Source organism: Marmota marmota, unplaced genomic scaffold, assembly GCF_001458135.2.
Source record: "Marmota marmota marmota unplaced genomic scaffold, marMar, whole genome shotgun sequence".
Classification (NCBI taxonomy): domain Eukaryota; kingdom Metazoa; phylum Chordata; class Mammalia; order Rodentia; family Sciuridae; genus Marmota; species Marmota marmota.
This window is the reverse complement of record NW_026000016.1, coordinates 7640382-7661749: the sequence shown is the minus strand read 5'-3', so window position 1 is coordinate 7661749 and position 21368 is coordinate 7640382. Positions and strand designations below refer to the sequence as shown.

The 21368-nt window shown below is 39.4% G+C and overlaps 1 protein-coding gene across 2 annotated transcripts in view; it reads right to left on the bottom strand.

Moving 5' to 3' along the window:
• Positions 1-1027: 1027 nt before the first annotated feature.
• The window catches only part of Nrp1 (neuropilin 1), a 140425-nt gene continuing 120084 nt past the window's right edge, over positions 1028-21368 (bottom strand). For both annotated transcript variants that reach the window (XM_015483466.2, XM_015483467.2), the window contains exons 12-17: positions 19328-19387; positions 13942-14079; positions 9212-9483; positions 8622-8718; positions 6177-6227; positions 1028-3925 (exon numbers count right to left, since the gene is read on the bottom strand). In XM_015483466.2, coding sequence (XP_015338952.1) covers positions 3636-3925; positions 6177-6227; positions 8622-8718; positions 9212-9483; positions 13942-14079; positions 19328-19387 — 908 coding nt within the window. In that variant the 3' untranslated portion in view covers positions 1028-3635. The remainder of the gene's footprint in view (positions 3926-6176; positions 6228-8621; positions 8719-9211; positions 9484-13941; positions 14080-19327; positions 19388-21368) is intronic.

The following is a 21368-nucleotide window of genomic DNA, read 5'->3' as shown; positions in this document are numbered from 1 at the left end:
TTGGCTTAGCAGTTAACTAGCAATAAGGAAGGGAAAGCATCCATGCTTAAACTCTTCTCAAACAATGAAACAAAGAATACTAGTTCCTGGTCCTCGGCATTTTTCAGAAAGTATGCCTGGATTAGTTCTGATAGATTCCTTGCGGTTCATTATATTTTCTGGAAACATCTATGAATGTCAGTAGGATTTATTTAAATTTAGGGAAGTGATAACCTTGCTTTATCTCTATCCTTGACTCTTCTCAAAGCAGAGAGACCTAAAACTCCTCTCAAAAGGGAATATTTTCCATTCTTGGTTAAATCTTGGGAGATGCCTGAAGTGTCCAGAGAAAAGCAGGAAGTGGAGGAAATATTGATTCATTGGGAAGAGTGATCCACAGCAGTACATTCCACAGGGAGTCCCTGTGTTTTCTGGGCTAAGTTTTTCTGCAATCAGAGGAGGGTAGAGAAAGAATTATTGGTCTATGGACAGTGGGGTTTGGGCGAGCCAAAATATAGTTTATTTTGCTATAATAAATTTCCTAAAGGACTCTACTCCACCTGCTCTGGCTCAACATTTCTGTTGTCTTTGTTTTTGTTATATATTTTTTTCCAGTTATTTTGATCCCAGACGGATCAGACATTTTCCCAAGAATTACCAAATAGCTGGTTGTAATGCTATTCTCAACTTTTCCCTTCTCTAAATTCAGCATAAATATATGCATAAAAATATTTATCATTTATTTTCTATATGACCAAAACTTACCAGCAGTTATTTGGGAATGTCATAAAACAAATATTACCAAGTGGAATATAGGACATTGTGGGATTGAAAATTTCCACATGTAAAGTCAAATTCTGAATCCTTTGTCTTGACAGTGTCCAAGTTGGTCTCATATTCTACTTTCAGGAAATGTCTTGTTAATCTTTGATCCTTATGAGGATATTTTAAAAATTTAAGAAGTTTTTCAAAGTTATTGGGTGGTGGGGTGACACCAACTTCTTTAACAAGAACAGAGCTAATATAATAAAAGCCATCAGGTTTGGGATATTTTATGAAAATGTTTAATTCAACTGTTTCTTTGGAATGTAGTAGTCATAGTTTGGAATTTAAGTTACAGTTCAGTTTTATGTGGTTTTTATGCTACTCAGAGTCTTAGAATACAAATGTCATTTAAAGTTAAGGCTTTGCTGTTCATTTTGAAACAACAATTTACAAGTGTCATATTGTCATAGAAAATAAAAATTTCTGTAAAAAAAATTTGCACAAAGTTTTATGATGGTACAAAACATGAAGCAATAATATACCAGTAAAATGAAAACATTTTACTACAGAAAGTTTTATAGATCTCAATAAAGAAAAAATATGTTATTTTACACCTTTAAAAATTACGAAACAATCTAAAACAATATAAACTGAACATTTTGTAACACTGCCTTTACAAATTAATAACTTTATAAACATATAATTTTTAAATATATTTATCAGTGCAAGATACTTTAAAATTTAAAGTTGCAGTATCATTTTTCCTTGGCTGAGGACAACTTTGAAGTCTGTTGCCTTAAAAACAAAATCAAGTCTTACTTAATGCTTTTCTCCTAGTATGATTATAACAACTGAATGAATGCCTCTGGGAACAAAAATACTATTCTTCTTTCCCGGTGATCGATACTTTCCTGGAACCAAAAGGCATTCTCCATCCCATTAAAACAAGATGAATGGGACTGTGGCATCCACAATGCAAATTCGACTCCCAACAAATGTATCTGAATGAGCCCTGCAGTAACTTTCCTGCAGGAAAGGAGAAAGATCTAAAAATTCTTATCCACACATGGTGTGACAAAAAACACACCAAAACAACCAAATTATCTTTTGGTTCATTAACATGCTGCCTATGAGATATTTATTTCTTTGTGTTGTTAGGGGCTTAGGTCTTGCCAGCCCTAGGCAGGCTTTTTCTTTATGAGCCACTGGAAGTTTCTAGAAGCATTCATTCAAGTCGATTTTTTTAGAGTTGCTTCGGATTGGTTTTTGTCAAACATTTGTTTTGACTTTAGGTCCCCCCATCCCCACCCCCTTATCTTAAAATACTCTGCCCCCAGACAACAAGATTTATAGTTTCTTTCTTAAATTAACTGTTCTCTTTTCCACTTCCCTTGACTGACTCAATATCAAAACAAGAAGGTTCACAGGATCATTCTTGCATATTTGGATGTAAAAATTTCATGTTTTTTTTTAGATATTTGGAAGATTTTGTTTCAGTCCTTCCTTTAGGTCTCATTTGAAAGCCAATTAGTATTATTTCCTCCCTCAATTTATCACTATCTTCCATTAAATACAAACATTCTATCAAACCTCATTCTGATCAGAATAGACAGACAAATGGCTTAAGGAAAAAAGATACTGTCACTTTAACCAGTTAACGAGAAAACCAAAGTTAGACTTTGGAGGGCAAAGTTAGGAATTTCCCTTATTTATTTATTTTTAAACATAAAGTCTAGTAAAATTGTTTGCCATTACCAGCAGGTTAAAGCTGCAAGTTTCTTTTCTGGACAATGGCAAATGCTTAAATTCTAGGAGAGAAAAAAAGACAAGAGGAGAGAAAGAGCAAAGAGTTTACATTTGAAAATACATTCCATATGAAAGAACAATAAGAGAGAATATTGCAGCTTTATACAAAAGGGTCAAGAGACATGGAATTGAACTACAGACAAAGCAGAACAATTAAGCCACGTTGCCAAATCTTCAGAGCCCTTGCCTTCCCGGGGGGCTGACGTCTCACACTAAAATATACTTTCTTCTTGGTCAGTGGGCCACCAGGTTTGATTAAAGAGTAGGGCTTTCACCAGTGAGAAACAGAGTGGGTCGTTAATGTAACACAATGAACCAGTACAAACAGAAAGGCACTTGAGAGGACATCAACTAGCCAGTGCCAAGGATTTTTGTCGTGGTTGTCAGCAGTACACCCAGTTGCCAGCAGTGTTTGGTGATGGCACGGTTTCCTGTTTGGAGTTCACGAGCACGAGACTTAGTACAACACTGGAAAACATCAAGAAAATTTGACGGTATTGCTTCGTAAACAGAGCTGACACACTATATCGGTACTGAGGCTACAGTACTTTCAAAAGAAAACACCCTAATCCTTCTTTGCCTATGCACGACGTGGGCAATTATACACAAGAACAACTTCAGGAGTCCACCGAAATGCAGTTATGCTAATATATTCTGGACACTGGGGTACAGGTAGCATGTCCATCAAAAGGGCCCCACTGAATACACTTGGTGCCAGCATCTTGGATTTTGCACAGTTTCTGAAAAGAATCCATCAAAGGAAGAGGAGAGAGAGAGAGAGAAGGGAGAAGGGGGAGTGGAAATGAATCATTAAGTCAATCATACTTGGTCTCAACACCAGCATCTGATCATTCAAATTAAACCAACAGAAGAAAGCTGACTGTACATGATTCCGATTGTTAACACAGCTCACTTGTTCATGTCTGTCGGCCATACTCATTGAAGCTCCTGAGAAAAGCCTGGCTCAGTGTCATCAACGCACTTCCCAGCCTGTACAGTGAAAGCAGATCAACAGTTCCCCAGCACGCTCAAAGTAAGTCCTTCCACTTGGATTCTCCGACTTGTCTTTTCACCTCCGTCCGCCTTCATGCCTCTGAATATGTACTCTGTGTATTCAGTTTGTCTTTTTTCAATTTCACACCGTCCACGAGTTCAAAGTTATAGTTCTCCAGGGCTGACAAGTTTCTTTCTGACATCCCATTGTGCCAACAAGCACAGTACAGCACGACCCCACAGACAGCACCCAAGAGGACCCCCAGGGCACTCATAGCTATGATGGTGATAAGGATGGGATCCAAGGTCTTCAGCACATTGCCCGGCTTCCTAGAGATGTTCTTGTCGCTTTCTCCCTCCCCTTCGTATCCTGGGGTGCTGCCTGGGGATAAAATAAAATTGACTCCATGAGCACCACGGATGGACCAGATGAGAGCAGACAGAAAAATCCAGAAAAAGAAAAGAAATTAGAGTAAATTCCAGGCTCCAGTTTTTGCCTGTCATCTTTGACTGGTTGTTGGGAGTGAGATGTGGGAGGTGAGGGTGCTGGGATCGAGGCAGAGATCTTAGCACATGGAAAGAGAGGATTCTGCATCAACAGTGAGGTTTATGTTCTAATCTAATTCAGATTTCATGCAGTCTCTGTTTGCACTAGATTGTAATCTATGTTTATCATCCTGGGCCAGATACATGGTCATTACACTTTGGAAAATACTCAGTCACCATTTGTCTAGTCTGTGTGTGGGGGGGAGGAGTGGGTTGGGGAGGGGTGTGTTAAATGTTCCCTGTGCATGTCTCTGACTACAATCCAAGGCACAAGGACACTTTTAGTGTTGAGTTTCCAAGAGCCATTCCCAGAGTCAGGCTCAGTTTACCTATGTGTTTATTCTCCCACCTGGGAAACTGGCAAGTTAAACAAGGTTTTCCCAATTCTACAGCAGTTTCCCTGTAGAAGGACAGATCTTTCAGAACAAGAATGCTGGTATAAAAGGTTTTGTGGCTCAAATCAAGAAACCGTGTCTGTGTCATGCTGAATTGAAGACATTTAATAATCAGCATCTCCACAATGCTGGTAGTTTCACTGGAGACGATCACACTGCTCTGCAGCTGAGTCACTGGGGACATGTTTTCTTTAGAGTGGAACAGGAGAAATTATTAACATGGGAGCTTTGAGCCTAATTACCTGCTACTAGAACAGGACTAAAATGTTAATGTGCAACATTCGTGGTGTTTACTTAATGATGTTCTCATCAACAAAGATTCCAATCAACGAAAACTAAAAATATGAGATGCAAGTCCCTAACCAGGGGAAAACAAGCCTTGGGGGCATATTAATATTCTCTCCCTTGATGAAATATTGTTTTGAAACAGCGTCTAATAAAGTTTATGTCTCTGTGTGGACTTGGAAATGTGTTAATATTTTCAACAGCATAGTGCCATGTTTATTTGTCTCGAGACAAGGTCTGGCTATCTAGGACCACGTTTCTAATGGCAACAGTTGGTGATGAACACTGATGTTCTGGGTGCAGTGCTGCCTGCAGCAGTTATGAATAATGTTGGGGCAAGTGTCCAACAACCCCCAGAGCCAGCCAGGAGGAACTTCTGGGAATAAAACAACACCAGGCAAAGCCTAACTCTGACCAAATGTCTTGCATTTGATCACAAAGCAACGTTAAATGAAACACATTTTAGAGTTAATCAGACTAAAGTCCAAGGCTACCATCGAATTAGCTGTATCACTTAAGTTTTAGTCTCATCTATAAAATGCAGATAAACATACCCAGTGGAGCTGATGTGAGGTTTAAATGGGATAATGTATGTGAAGTGCTTGGAACATAATGGTTCCTCAATAAATCCTTATCAACACTGCCATCATCATCACCAACCAGGGTTCCAGTAGAGGAAGATGGCAAAAGATGGATCAAATGCTATAGATTATTCTAGAAATTGGGCTGTAGACTCTATTTTTTAAATTTTTTTATTTTTTATTTTTATTTTTTGGTACCAGAAATTAAAACCAGGTGCATTTAACCACTGAGCTACACCCCCAGTACTTTTTATCTTTTTTTTTTGAGACAGGGTTTCACTAAGTTGCTGAGGCCCTTGCTAAATTGCTGAGGCTGCCTTTGAACTTGCAATCCTCTTATAAGTTTAGCTACCTCAGTCTCAGCCTGCTGAGCTGCCAGGATTATAGACATGTGCCACTGTACACAGCCAGGGCTCTAGACTCTTAAGGATTTTACCTGCATATCAATGAAACACAAAAAATTGAGTTGGTGTCAAATTATTGTATGAAAATAATCTTCACAAGTTTTCTATCTTTATAATTATAAAATAACAGCATTTCACTTGATTATCCCTCAGCAATAAAGCTCAGGCAGGTAAAGGCCAGGGTGAGCTGCACTTATATAAACCAAGCTGTCATTGAGGCTCCAAAGGTCCTATGGGCAGCTTAGGAAAGGGTATTCTGTGACTGCAACCCAATCTAGTAACTCACTGCCTCAGGCATACATGTTTATTTTATTCAAACTTCTTTGATATGTCAGTGTATTAGAGTTCCAGAAAAGTTTCTTCACAGACATAATGAAAGGCACAAGAAGTTTAAAAATAATTTGTCTACAAAACATATTTACCTGTTTCATCAATTTTAATTTCTGTGTTCTTTTTATCCGGGTCTGCTGGTTCTGATAAGTCAAACAAAATTGAAAAGATATTGGAACTGCCAACAAAATATAATACACACAGCACAGACACACAAATATGGGCACACACCTCAGCTGGGCTTCCTATGGAGTTTTAATTTTTTTTTTAATTGTAGATGGACACATACCTTTATTTTATTTATTTAATTTTTTTAATGTTGTGCTGAGGATCGAACCCAGTGCTTCACATATGCATGATGAGTGGCCTGCCACTGAGCCACAACCCCAGCCCCCCCTTATGAAGTGTTTAGTACAATCTAAATCTACCAAATGACACTGTTGAGCAATACAGAGTCCACGTGAAATGACTGTAAAGTTGGTGGCATCGGGGTGCATCACTCCCTTTGAGAGGTCACATGGAAATCCTGGTAGCATGGCTATCATTAGTGTGTGTTGTTTTAGAGAGAAGGGTAGAAAGACCTAGTTTGGGCATCTGGAATATGGGAAAATCTGGCTTTAGGGAAGAGAAGTGATGTTGTACCTATGGTTACCAGGCTATAGTTTATAGATGATTGTTTCCTAAGTTTGGTACATATTAGTTTGGCTTCCCAAATAGCAAGGTAACTCTTTCATTTTTTTTAATTTATTTTTTTTTGTAATTGTAGATGGACAGCATGTTTTATTTTATTTATTTATTTTTATGTGGTGCTAAGGATTGAACCCAATGTCTCACATGTGCTAGGCAAGTGTTCTGTCACTGAGCTACAGCCCCAGTCAAGCAAGGTAACTCTTGAGGCAAGAGACTGTATCATGTGTATTATCAAAAATAAATAAAATAAAATAGAATTCTCTGAAAGAAGTGAAGTCCCAATACCTTTCACAGTACTGAGTATAGGGGAGAGTTTTGAGCATTTTGTTCATTGCTATAGAATACTGTCTAGAATTTAGAATAATGTATGCACATAATAGGGGCTTTAATAAATTTTTGTTGTATGAATGAATAATTAATAACTAGTTTATACTGTAATATCACCCATGGCTAGATGTTCACGAATATGTATTTGAAGAATAATTATGTAATTATCTTTGACAAGTAAATAAAGTACTCAAATGGAACTCTGGTTTTTATTTTCTGAGGATAATAGCTTCTAGCACCTACAGCTAAGCAGACAAATCACAAAAAGCAAAAGGCTCACAGAATTGTCTTAATCTACACTCACAGTGGCACTTGGCATATAGTGTGTGATCAGTTAAAGCTTGTTGAGCTGAATTAATTTTATTTCTTTGTTTTAGTTTGTGCTCACATCCCTAAAATATCACCAGCATTATTCTCAACTTGGAATGGGAAAGCAACGATATTACATGCACTGTGTAACGATATGAAATACACATTTTAATTGCAGTAGACTTGGACATGGGTGATTTGTAAAACTGCTGCAACTGAAATACTACACTGTATCATTTGTGTGAAGATCTGCAAGGGGGTATGGCATTAAATAGATTTCCTTACACACAATGAAAAACAGATCTGAATTCCCCCCCACACAATTTCTTCAATTGACCCTATCAAATTATTGCTACTTTAGGAATTATATACATTCTATATATTGTATAATAAAAGCTTTGCAGTTGATGAAATGACCAAAAATCTATTAAAGCCAACAGGCCTCCTTTGTCTTAAATTTGCCCAATAGGCTTATTCCATTTTCAGAATAATTAACGTCCTATTATATAATGATATATAACAAAAGTTTAAGTGTAGCAAATGGAGCTTAAGACTAATTACTGTGCTATTACATTGCCATTAGTGATGCTATTTGTAATTATATATCAAGAACTAGGGAATATGAATTGGTTTTCTATGTCAGATTTTTATGCATATAGTACCAGACCCATACAGATCAACTCCGAAATAGTAGGCAGTCTCTGAATTCATTTATCCTTCAAGTCATTTCAGCTTTCTTTAGAGTCAGAAACATCTACTTATTTATAATAAAGCAAATAATGTTGGTTTCTGTGATTCATTAACAATATAATCTTATTAAATTCACTGTGATCAAAATTTTCAAAAGCCTGCTGTTTTGTTTATACACTCAGATATTTGGAATTATCCAGATGTCTGAGCTTTCCACTTTTTATCAAAATGTTTGGGTATGCCATATGTAGTTTGTAAGCTGAGTCTTTCTGCTTTGATAAAATCTTTGGAATCCACATTGTTGACCAAGTTTTGGACGCACCAATCAGACAGTCTAAATAAACTAGGTTAGGTCAGAGGCTAGGGTATGGTAGACTGGCTCAATTTTAAACCTATTGCACCAGAATATGCATTTCATGTGAATGTGCCTACAGGTTACACTGAATTTTGGTTCTAAATGAGCAAGACAGTGACTATCAATGGCAAGTGCTCTATTGTTTCTACATCAAACCTGTACTTACTTGCACAGTCCTCTTGTGAAATGTGGTTATTAATGCTAATGTCATCCACGGCAATCCCACCGAGATTTCCTTTTCCGATTTCGCCCTCAAAAATCACCTAACAAAATGAGACCATTTTCACAGTATTTGAATGCTCATCCCAAATAGCAGTGTTTACAAATGCTTGTTCAGCCAAAGCAATGGCACATAAATTAAATTCATGAGATATCGCATAAGCACACACTTTGCTCATCAATCCATATCAACTGCCTGGTGATGGCAGAGAACTTCTCCTTACATTCTCTTTCTATAACACAAACTTTAAAATGGGGGAAAACCAGCAAATAACAGGAATGATATCTTGTGACAGCTCCAAAATAGATAACAAAGAAGCCTCTCCCTTTTCTCCACAAGTTGTTTCTCTTCTTATAAACTAGGAGACTGTGAAATATGCTATGGAGATAATTATCCCTGCAGCAATAGCTCAGGTTTGGGAAATACCTAAAATCATTTCTTGGAAGAATTCCTGCATCTCATTTGCATAACCTTCCAAATATTATCCCAGCTTCCTGAACCTATTTTCCTCTCCAACCTAGGAAAGGGGGTCATACCTGATAGAGTTTCAGAGACTTGTGGAGCAAGACACGCCCTTCCTTCCAGTGGTCTCCTTGGTGCCCAATGGCCATCCAGACTAGCTGATCATACTCCTCTGGCTTCTGGTAGCGCAGTTTGACCCGAAGGGTGCCCACGTGGGAACCAGACATGTGATACCAGAAGGTCATGCAGTGGGCAGAGTTCTGGGAATAGACCACAGGGCTCACCAGGCGGGCCACTTTGCCCTTCTGATTTTCATCAGCTTGGGAATAGATGAAGTTGCCATCTCCTGCTGTGACAAAGAACTGCATTAGGGAGTGTGGCCAAAGTACATGCTCCTTTGTTTCTTTCCTCTCAAGATCCACCAAACAACATTTCTTTTCTAAGCTGAGCATGAAGAACCTAGATATCCCGTGGAAAGAAAATGCCCAGGAAAGGCGCAGAGTTCCTATTCTAAACTTCTGCAAGTTGACATTTGACTGGGGGAAGGCTGCCAAGCCATACTGATTTGAATAGTAGATGTCTGGAATGCATTGTCAAATAGACAAAGCTATGATGCAAGTTGACCTTGGTACCTTTGATGGTAGATTGGAAGCACAATTGTACCCAGACTGCATAGAAAGTGGTCTCACTGTCTAAGAGAAATTTATTTTAATGTGACTTTAAGATCATTTCAGCAGCAACTAGGTAAACACAAACATCAAATGGAGTAGTTTTGATGTCTTCATATTCATCATCTGAGCAGCGGGACTTCTGGTTGGTTGATGATGCTTTGGTCACTATTGCTGCTTGATGAAAATAAAGCTGTGGTTTTGGCAAATAACCTAGCAACTCTTTTTGCTCGTTCTTTTTAAATTTGATTATCTTAGCTTATGTTAATGTTTCTATGAATTTCTTAAACACACCCCAAGAGCCTGATTGTCAACTGTGAGTCCAGCTTCTATTTGATGTACTTCTGGTTCAAGGAGAAGCAAGGTTGCATTTTTTGAGGCTCATTAGAATGTGCCATTTTGGCAACGTCGACACTTGCGGAGTGGTGAGGATTGACTCTTGGCTTTGCTTTTAATTACCCCCAGTGGGAACATTTCCTCCTGCCACCACCTGGTCTAAACACACAACTCATGTTTCACTGTTTGCTCTGCAAATAGAAATCACTGACTCTTATGCCTCACCTGATGTAAGTGTGAATGTGATGCTCAGCCTCAGTGGACAGCAGGATGTTTTGTTTGCTGCCTAGGAGACTTATGTGTTTGCAAGGCACTTTTTCACCATGCATATGTGAGCACGTCCTTGTGTCTGATCACCTGTATCAACAGTGTCTGGGTGGAAGTGAGTGATAGTGGGCAGTTTTCTTTTCTTACCTGACTGCCTACATAAGATCCCTGTCCCCAACCCCCAACATTCTCATTTAAACCAAGTAAATGAAACGAAGGGTGTACATAAGCCAAAACTCTAGCAGGATGTATGATACTGCAGCACATCTCTCTCACTCTGCCCTTGTGGAGGTTCCCTTGTGTTCAAGCAGATTCATTTACTCCTGGGATTTGTTTTGCCCCACTATTTGACCAAGCCATGGTCACCTGCCTGTATGATAGTGCCGTGACTAGATTGGTCCACTGAGATGGGCAGGGAAAAAATACACCCACCCTGCCTTGGCTCCCCCAACCTTCTGGAAGAAGACTGAAGTTGGCAATGCTGCGGAGAGGAAATGCATTATGGAGCCTATTTATGAGCTTATTTTTTGGGTTTAGTTAGGCTAGTTGGAGAACAGGTGGTAGAAAGAAGGAGAGAGTTGGTCATTGGTGGGGAGAGGAAGGCTGCCTGAGAAGTGCCTCACAGCTCTGCCCTGCTGCCATTGTTGTCTTTTAAAAATTCTCTCATGTCATTCCTCTGCTTAAAATTCCTCAGTTGCTCTCTCCTGCCTTCTGCCCATCCGGATTTCTTCATAGCACTTGCCTGCCATAAATCTAACTACTGTACATGAAGCATCTGTCCAACCACTCCAACTTGTAACTCATTAAAATAGGCCTAGCTTAGCCAGTTTCTAAGGCAGGACCTCTTCCTCTGACCCCTTCCATGTTCTTTTAAAATCATGGCTCATCTCTGCCACTGAATGCCCCCACTCAGTGGCATTGTAATGGTTTCTCTCACACAACTGGACTGTGAGCTCCCCAAGAGCAGGAATGCCCTTCTGTATACAACAGTCCTTCAATATCTGAAGCAGGGTGCTTGCTTATAGGATCCCATGGAAACAAAGTCCATGCGCAAGTCCCTTGTACAAAATAGTGCAGTGCAATCTGCCTTCTGCACCCATGAGTTTCACATTCATAAATTTAATTAATCTCTGATGGAAAATATTTGAAAAGAAAACTGCATCATAGTCGAACAGGAACAGACTGTTTTCCCCTTGTCATTGTTTCCTAAACAGTATGGGATAAGAATTAGTGACATAGAATTTACTTTATGGTAGGTAGGTATTATAAGTAACCTGGAGATGATTTAAAGTACACAGGAGGATGTTGGTAGGCTCTATGCAAACACCATGTCATTTTATACACAGGACTTGAGCATTTATAGGTTTTGATATCTATGGGGGTCCTGGAACCAATCCCATGTGAATATAAAGGGATCTATGACTATATTTGCACATACCCTATACAATGTCCAACACAGCTTCTGCCATGTAAAAGAGTTACCCCAAAAGCATTTGTCCAATGAATGAGGCAAAGAGGCTGAGCTTTAGGCATCTTCTATAAGGAAGTACATAGTTTTAATTCTTATGAGATCAAACATAGATCAAACCAAGTGGGATTCCTTTCACTAAGTAGTAGTAATAATAATAATACCTCAATGTCTGATTTGCAAAGTTCCAAATAGTATTGTTAAAAATTGCTATATACTACCCAATGTCCATCTGTGAGTGTATGTGAGCTTTGTATAGCTCTTTTTATCTAGATTTTTTTTTCTTGTTAACAAGTTCCTGCCTTTAAGACATCAGGCTCACCCATCTCTCTCAGACGATTGTATTTCTCATGCTGTGGGAGGCTCTTTCTAGTCAGAGCAGACCTGGCACCACAGCCAAGTAAATCTGGGTGGCTGGGAGAACAAAGGAGCCAAATCCTTCTGAATCACACTTCTCAGCTGTTAATCTAAGACGAGCTCTCCTTCTCTGATACTCCAACACATAAAGCGCTGATATTTTCCCTTTCAGGGGTTTTATCACAGTTCTGGGTCAGGAACTCTGTCTTCATTTTCTCAATTAGCACTTTACTTCTGCAAGCCTTTTAGCTTTTGTCTCTGGCTAACATAGCTTTTAACCTCCTTTGAATGTCAGATCCTACTGAGCCATTTTGCTTCACTTTGCATCAATTTTTCCACCATTACTGCCTTCATTTCAGCTAATTGCATTTAGTTAATTTGATGCCACTTATATGTACAGTGCCATTTACAGTCAAAGTATTTTAAGTTTTCTAAAACTGCTTGTCTTAAGATTCAATGGAAAGTGTCTCAGAATTGAAGAAGTCCAATTTTATCCAATTTCCTTGTCATTCTCATTAGGCAAGGAGGTAGCCGTGGTGGAAGGAGGCCTATTCAACCTACTTAATGGTTATGTTCACTGAGAAAAAAGTGAACAACAAAATGGGAAATGCATGAAGAGCCCTGTGCCCAGCCGTCAGCCCATAGACCCAGTCAACTACTCTACCAGTCCGGAGAGAACTTAATCAGATTTCTCAGCATCTCCAAATGCCCCTCTGGGGTACCTTATGGGAAGCCATTATTTGAGTAAGCAGTCTTCTGTATCACTGAGTGGAGTAGGAGTTTGGGTTTTGTTGTAAGTGTGTTTATTTAAGTGTAGTTTGTGGTGTGTGTGTGTGTGTGTGTGTGTGTGAGAGAGAGAGAGAGAGAGAGAGAGAGAGAGAGAGAGAGAGAGACTGAGAGAGACTTCTTGGCAGGAACCTACTGATTCTTTATATGGTACCTTGAAGTTATAAAAGTGATAAAATGATTAGGAGGGGAACAGGATGGAGGTGGAAAAAGAGTTCACTGGAGCAATGTCAGCTCTCTTTGTTTTCTAATTCCTTCCTTCCTCACCCATTAATCTTAGGAGAAAAATAAGGGATGAGGGGGGATGGGTTGTGAGCTGGGGTGTGGTAAGGTTCCTACATGGCAGGAGAAAAGATTTAAAAGTCTTGCCCCAGAGAATAAGAATCTCACCCATTTTGTAAGCATTGGACTGGCTTCTTGCTTCTTTAGTTGTAAAATCAGTGAAAACACATAATGCCTGGACATAAAGTAATCCAGAGTTGGGAATGACAGAGATAAATAATCCAGAGTCAGGGATGATAGAGAAGAAATAAGATTCTTATGATGTGATTATTGTTGAAAGAGAGGTATGCTCATATAGTGTTCACTATTTCATTTTTTTGCAGTTGAATATGTTTAAAATTGTTTCAGTAAAAAGTTCAGAAAAAGTGTAAGACGAGAATGAATTCACCTATCCTTTCCCAGTTTGCTGCTCTTAAAGGAGGCTAGTCAGTGGCTCAATTCAATCGTATTCTTATTATTTGCCCTAAGCTCTTCTCTACCTGGGAATGAGAACTTGTTTATTCAGAAAATTAGAAAATGATTATAGTATTTTCTAAGGCCCCTAAATTCACAGGTACCAGACACCCCCAACCCCCAGTAGTATCTTCTTTTACCAAAAAGGATTTGCAATGCCCTTAGACCATAGTGCCCTCCCCTTTACCTGTATGATCCTGAATGGGTCCTGTTTTGCTGGTGAGGACACTCCACTTGAGCTGTACGTGATTGTCATGTTCCCAGTGACAGAATGTCTTGTGAGAGCCCCAGCCAAACTCACAGTTAAAACCATATGTTGGAAACTCTTCAGTGGGTGGAAAGGAAAAACAGAGACAAGCAGAGAAAGACAAATTTAATCATTCAGGGTCAAAAAGGCCTTTTATACGATCACGAACAGCATGATTTTTATAACTTCACATCCGTTCAAAAATTCTGGGAAAGCCACAAAATCCAGGATTACCAAGAAATCAATTGATGTATGGAGATGTCAAAATGTTTGCAAAATCCCATTTAGTATTACTATTATTTTGTATCCAGCTTTAAAAAGATTATGGACTGCCTGTCAAATTGGGTTTACATAAAACTTCCAGGAAGGCTACTTTCCAAGGCACGTATATTACATTTGCAGCATTTTCCTTATTTCCACAGTATTTAACATGAAAGATATTCTGTTCTTGAGGATGAGTCATATAAATTGATATCCATCAATGAAAAGAATGTTATTAGAGATAGACCCCCCAAATCTCAAAAACCTAGAGATGAGGATTGGTTGAATGCCTCACCCTGGTAGCTGTCTGTTTGCACCCCACCAGCTGATGTTTCAGGTCTTTAGTGTCAGTCAGGGTAGAAATCTTTGCAGCATTTTCTTAAGACTATTTTTTCCCCCTGAATTTCCATCAGGTCAATTAATTTAAGAATAAGTTTCTGCTTTTTTAGTGAATTTATAAATTTGCATATAAATTGTTCGCTCCACTTAAAACCCCAATGCAAGGTCATGAAAAGCCAAAGCACATTAAAATAGGCACCCATTTTAATTTTTTTAATCTTCAGAATGCTTCCTTTGGAAGCTGAAAAGAAAGCATGAATAGATTCACAGGAATGATTCAACTCCTGGGTTTTACAAGGTGCTGACTATGGTTGTGTGCTAAAACTCATAGCTTTATTCTTTTATTCCTCCTTTTTGAAAGGAGCTAGACATTTTAAGAATGGAAAACAGAAAATCATTGATACTAGGAATTTATTTTGGTAAAAAGTAAGCTAGCAATAAGGATAATTCTAAAGATGAAATTCTCATGCTCTGTCTGTCCCACACTCACCTCCCCCCAAAGGAAGAGAAGCATACAAAAGGGCTATTTTCTCCAGGAAGGAGGGCCTTTGCGTCTCCTTGAGTTCAGGCAAGCCACAAGATGGCAGCATTGAAACGGATAGAAAGATGAGGGCCTCTAGCCAATTGAACTTAAGCCTCAAAAGAACTGCTATGTACAATAATGGAAGTCTGGATAGTGCTGCCTTAGGGTCAGGCTGAGACCAAATCTCATTTTGAGCCTTTCTTTAACTTGCCCAAGTGTTTAACACAGATTTTCTTGCTTTCCCCTCTGTGTCTGGTCTCCACTGCCCCTCCCCCCACTTTAACAATGGCCAAAGGAATTTTAATGGAAAGATTTATTAAATAGATAAGGATGATTTACTCCACATTTCTGGTTTCCAAGGAAACTTTTTCAAGGCTAATGTCAAATTTTGGAAGGAACCCACTATATGGATAGTTAAAAATGAACAGGATGGATTCCCCAGTATTAATGTGACCTCCCAAAGGGTGGACAGGGCCACTTTGGAAAAATGCAGTAAGCCATGAGATGTTTTTAATGTGAGCATGGTCAGTTAGTGCAGAAGGGCTGTGTTTTGCAGCTATAGTGTCATGGTAGAGGTGTATTTCATGTCTAGTCTATCATAACCATGAAACAGGTCTCCTTAAGGGATGAGAAACTCTCCTCCAAATTGACCACACTCTGGTGCAACAAGATGAATTGTGCAGAAGAAATAGTCCACTAAACAGTGAAAGAATGGTTGAGCAACTTCGGATGTTAACGTCCATGGCCGTGGAATGTACTGTTGCATAATCTCATATTAGAGAATGTTAATATTGGAAAATGTTACTGTAAGTGCCGTTTTGATTTTTCTCCTGAAATGTACTTTATGAGACCCATACATACAGGAGGGCAGAAAGCCATTACAGCACACACATTTCTGATTCTATCTGCCTTGTTAATACATTAAATTTACACCACAGTGCAGAAAACCACATCGTCCATTATTTTGACTATTAACATTCTAATTACATGAAGTATATGAACTTGGATATTCTTGTAATGACCAGAGAAGGGAACAGCTTTGCCTGGAAAGATAGTTCTAGCATTTCTTATCACTGCAGCGAAGGGCATCTTTATCTTCCAAAGGCCTTTCCAATCCTGTGAATTTAACTAGGAGAACTGGTCTGTTTTTTTTCTACTTTACTGGTCTTATGTCTTCTTGCCTTGCTCATATAATTGATGGCCATCTTGTTTATTTAAAAGAAATGTTATTAAATCAATGCATTTTGTTGGGGAGGGCAGTGGAATACGTAGCTCAATTGTTGAGAATTCAGGCCAGAATAGAAAAATAATTAAATACACAAAATACCTGTAAACATTTATAGGTAGGAAAAAAGGAAGCCAGAAAGGGAGGAAGAGACAAGCCTAGAAGGAGAGAAGAAAAAGGCAGAGAAAGGACAAGAATAAAAGGCAAATGGACAAAGGGAATAAATATATAGGACTATTGACCTTTAAATTTTCAAAATATTACTAGGGCCCTGTAGCTGCACACAATTCTCATTAAATTCAATGGGAATAATCTGGCTAAATCCCTTCTTGACTCTTAAAAATAGCAGGAAACAATATTCTGAACTTAAAACGAATTTATAGCCCCTGTAAGCACCAGCTGCGCTTGTTGAACCTATCTTGCCCGCAGATGAATCATTAGCACCATATATGCACAAGGATTTAATTTTTAAATCTGGCATTCAAAGCTTCTATTGAGTAAGTTCACTGCTTGCACATAGACTGGTCTTTCAGCCCAAACAAGTATAGGTGCCAAGGCCCATGTAATCATGGGTTAAGAACACGCTGTGGGCTGCAGGAGTCTAAAGAACTCTGAGAAGAAGAGCCCTCCCCAAAGAGAGCCGGATTAAAAAATGCAGGGTTCTCATCATTTTCAGGAGGAATATTAATAGGCTTTTCTGCATCTGACCAGAACCCAGACAGTATATGAATATTGTGTGCCCACTGAGTTTATTTTAATGATAAGAATCCTCAAAATGAAATCATAATAACTTTGCCTGAATCTATAATGGCTCCAGCAAAATTGAATTATAATGAAAGTTTAGGGGTCTGATCTGCAGCTGCTTGTGAAGATGTCAGAAGAATCTGAAGTCCGCAGAGCAGCATGAATCAAGGTATTGATTAGATGAGTCCAGTCACTGGGTGAATACCCCAGAGTTAGACAGCAACAGAGGGGACCCCGACGCAAAACCTGCTTAGGTCCTTGTGAAGCTTCCTGAGAATGGACTTAGCCGGAAGGAGACAAGGCACAGAACGCTTCCAAAAAGGGTTCAACAGTCCATTAACCACCAAGGAAGGCTTGGAGATGAGATTCATAACACAGACAATGGAAAAACAGGAAACCAAGACCATTTGTAAAGGGCTGTGGGCCAACTGTGAAATTCCAACAATATCCTACCACCCCTATCAGCAAGCGGCATGGTTTGAACTGATCTCATTCAAATGGTGGAAGTAATGGGTCTTGCTAGTTTGTGCTGTGTACACCTGCCCTCTAACCACAGCAGACCCTAGATAAGGAGTCTGCCTGGCCCCCCTTGGTGAAGCCATCCCACAAGTGACCTTGAGGTCATGCACAAATCAAATGGGTTACCCAAATCATTCCTGCTCTGATAATAGAGACCTTCCACATTTAGAGAGGATTTCCAGTCTCAGAATTCGATGTAATTTTCCATTTTCTCCACAGCTGTGGTTCACTTTCATTTTTAAAAAAACGATCCCTACCATTTTTAATAGGCAAGAAGAGAGATGAGATAAAACAAACGAGTTGGCAACTTCACAGTGGCTTTAATTACTTCTCTGGGAAGAGAAGAAACTAAAACAACAGTTAAAATGCGGGTGACATTATCAGAACTCCATTTATTCACCTCGCTCCTCTTCCTGATTGCAGAGAGTCATACAGAAAGAGCCACCTGGCAGTCACTATCACTTCTCCACAGAGAACCATGCTGAGGGCAGAGAACTCTCAGGAAAGGTAGGAAGCCGGGAGGGAAGAAGCAGCACTTCCCTCGGCTTCCTTTATCAGGGGTGGCTGCACAAGCCCCAAAGACCACATTTTATAATTTGAAAAGACCTGGGTAAGGCTAAGAACTTTCAGAATTTAGGTGCTTATTCTTCTGCTAAACCTTTTGGTGTCTGGGGATGTGTGAGCCCCTTGGCAGCAGGAATTTTGTCAACCTGAGCATACCAAGGGAAATCTGGGATTAAGTTCAATGGAAAAAAGAAGTTTGTTTTGCAGTTGAATCCGGCCAAGAGTGACAGCGTCCTTTAAGGAAGCATACTAATTAGAGCGGCCCTTTCTACTTTCTGCCTCGCTGGGGAGTGTCCTACTGTTGAGGAAACATTAATACACACCACACGCCCCATTAATAAATGACTGTGGAGGCCAAGGCTGACTGAGCTTCAATAAAGGAAATGGAAGGAGCTGGAAAACTGACCTGTTCACCTTACTCTAATGATTAACTTTAAAGTATTTAAAACCTCTGATTGCTTATACTGACTGTTTCCCTTCGTGAGTGCCTGTGGGGAAGAATGTCACAGAATACTAACAAAAAAAAACAAAAGAGACCTCGAGGGAGGCCACCGAGTCACTGTGGCACTGGGGCTGGCCACTGATAAACAGCACCACCAGGGCTTTAAAAGTCATTAGCCTTTTCTATTAATAAAAGGATGAGGGGGCTGTTCCTGAGGGCGCTCCTCTTGGTTTCCTGAGCCCTGTTGCGTGGCACGCCCACTGCAAACGCTGTTGTACAACTGCCAACTCCGTGGCCAGCAGAACTGACAAACTTTGTGTGTCTCGGTTTTGCAGAATTGAGATGAAAATAAATAGTCAGGCTGCTGCTTGTGAGAGTTCCTTTTCCTGTAAGTTTGCAAACACAGTCCATGTCCTAGATGTGCTGCGTTTAAACAAAGTATGTTACTCAGTTCCTTCGGTTGAGAGCTGGGATTGTCACCATTTGGCAATTACTGATGGAGAAGGAAATCTCACTCCCTGCTGCATATACATGTGGATGAAAGGAAAGCAGTATTTATGGCTCATGCTTGGAGACCAGATACTGCATGGCATCTCTCCTTCTAGGACTTTCAGGGAAACGGAAAGCACAGAGCACAATGATGCATTATTTTGGGGGGACACTGGAGGAGGCAAATGGAATCTACCACATTTTATCATTTATTTGGTACCTGATTGTATCGTGCTGTCTATTACTGTCGGCTTTTCTGTGGTCAACACAGTGGTACCACCTGGAAAACAAAAGAAATAACATACAAAAATAAGAAAATGCAAGATAATGTGCAGCTATGTATGTTTACATCAATCAGAGGCAAACATTTGCTACAGAAAATCCTTCCTTTAATTCCAGCTGTAACAATTGTTTCATTGAAATCTTGCCCACCATGATTTCAAATGCAAATATCATTACTTTTCACCTAACACACTTGTGTTTTAAAATATTTCACTAAATCAGCAAACATACATTATCTAGATTTATGATGTACAACATGATGTTTCAATACACACACACATTGTAGAAAGGCTAAATCAAGCTAATTAACATATGCATTACCTCACACGCCTATTCTTTTTTTTTTGAGGTGAGAACACATAAAATCCATTATCTTAGCAAGTTTCAAGTATTGAATATATCATAACATATTTCTTTGTAAAGCATGAGGAGTTTGAGACTTTGTCCCAATGGCGTGCACTGACTCCCAGGCTAAGTGCAACAAACAGTTGCAACAGTGAAAGGCAAGAGCCTCTGAAAGTCCTGGATGACTTTGAGTATCTTGACCTAGACCTCTAAGCTTCAAACAGTTTCCAAGGTTTCAGATGTATGCCTGTAGGGGCATTGCAAGGCTAGTCTCCACAATCTATTTAGAAATCAGAGGCTTCATGTAGATGGTAATTGTTTCTCTTCTCCCACCCCTTTCTCTGTCTTTTTTTCCTTTGCTGCTGTAGCTGTTTATTTTTCTCAAGGACAAATATTCCACCCAGTATGTGGTTTGGAGAAGCGGCAGGAAGCAGCACAGAAAGGGGAAGGAGATAAATGTTTCTTCACATCCCAAGGAACTAGAAGCTTGAACAAATAGTACCCACAGTATTGTAAGCTCTCAATGAGTTCGGATTTCTTTGGAATTCCTGGTCAGGGGATAGGCACCACCTTATGGAGACTTAACTTTACCTCCCCCTTTCCCACATTTCAGCTTTTCCATTTTCTACACACCATCAAACCTCTGTAATGTTCTTAAACTTGCCCAACCTTAAGAATGACCTTGATTGCTTGTTGCAATTGCAGTTTCCTCTCCACCCATCCTTTCCAGACATAACTAGGAACCAGACTCTCTAGGGGTAAGCCCTTGAAGTTTGTCTTTTTCAATGATTCTCAGATGAGTCTAATAATCCATCAAATTTAGGAAATGGTGGTTTGCTTTTTATCACTTAGGTGCTTAAGAAGGTTGTTTCTACTTAAGTGTATCTGTCATGCAGATTATGGTTGGAGGAAATCTTTTATTCTAAAAGATAAAGTACTGGGCCAATTCAGGGTAAGGGCATGGGGGTGGGCCAATGACTTATGGGAAATTTCAGAGATAGTTACAAGGTGTTATAATTATGCACCTTCCAACAGTATTATTCAATAAAGATTTATTCAGGCCAAGCTTATCCTGCAGATCCCACAGATCAGAAATCACGTTATATGCTGATATCATGAATACAGAGATATAAAACTGTGCTCTTGGAATGGTCTAAGATTTCTAAGTTAATCAATTATAGCACCAAGTCACGTTTACCCCAGTTCTCCCAGTAAAGATGCTGCATGAATGGTCACACGTGTGCATGGCCTCAGTAAGGCAGGCACTAGGAAAAAAGAGTTATATATATTATGGGTTAAGAAGGTGAGTCTATAATGGTAGAATTGGAGGGAGGCCAGAATACATTAGCATTCTGTTCCCAGTGGTCTTAGAGGAGAAAGATTCAAGGTGAAAATTCACTTTTATATCCGATATGCATTATCAGTTTTGTTATAGGTTAGGAGCCAAATTCCACTGTTGGGTACACACAGCTCCAATGTGAAATTTGGCCTCCTCATGCCTTTGAAGCCAATTGTATTATCTAATGACTTCAAAGGCATTTGCAAATAAGTAACTTCAGGGGTAAATTTTCACCTTAGCAAGCAAGCATGGTAAAGCAAAGGCTCTCCTGTTTCTACATACTGGGTACAGCTCA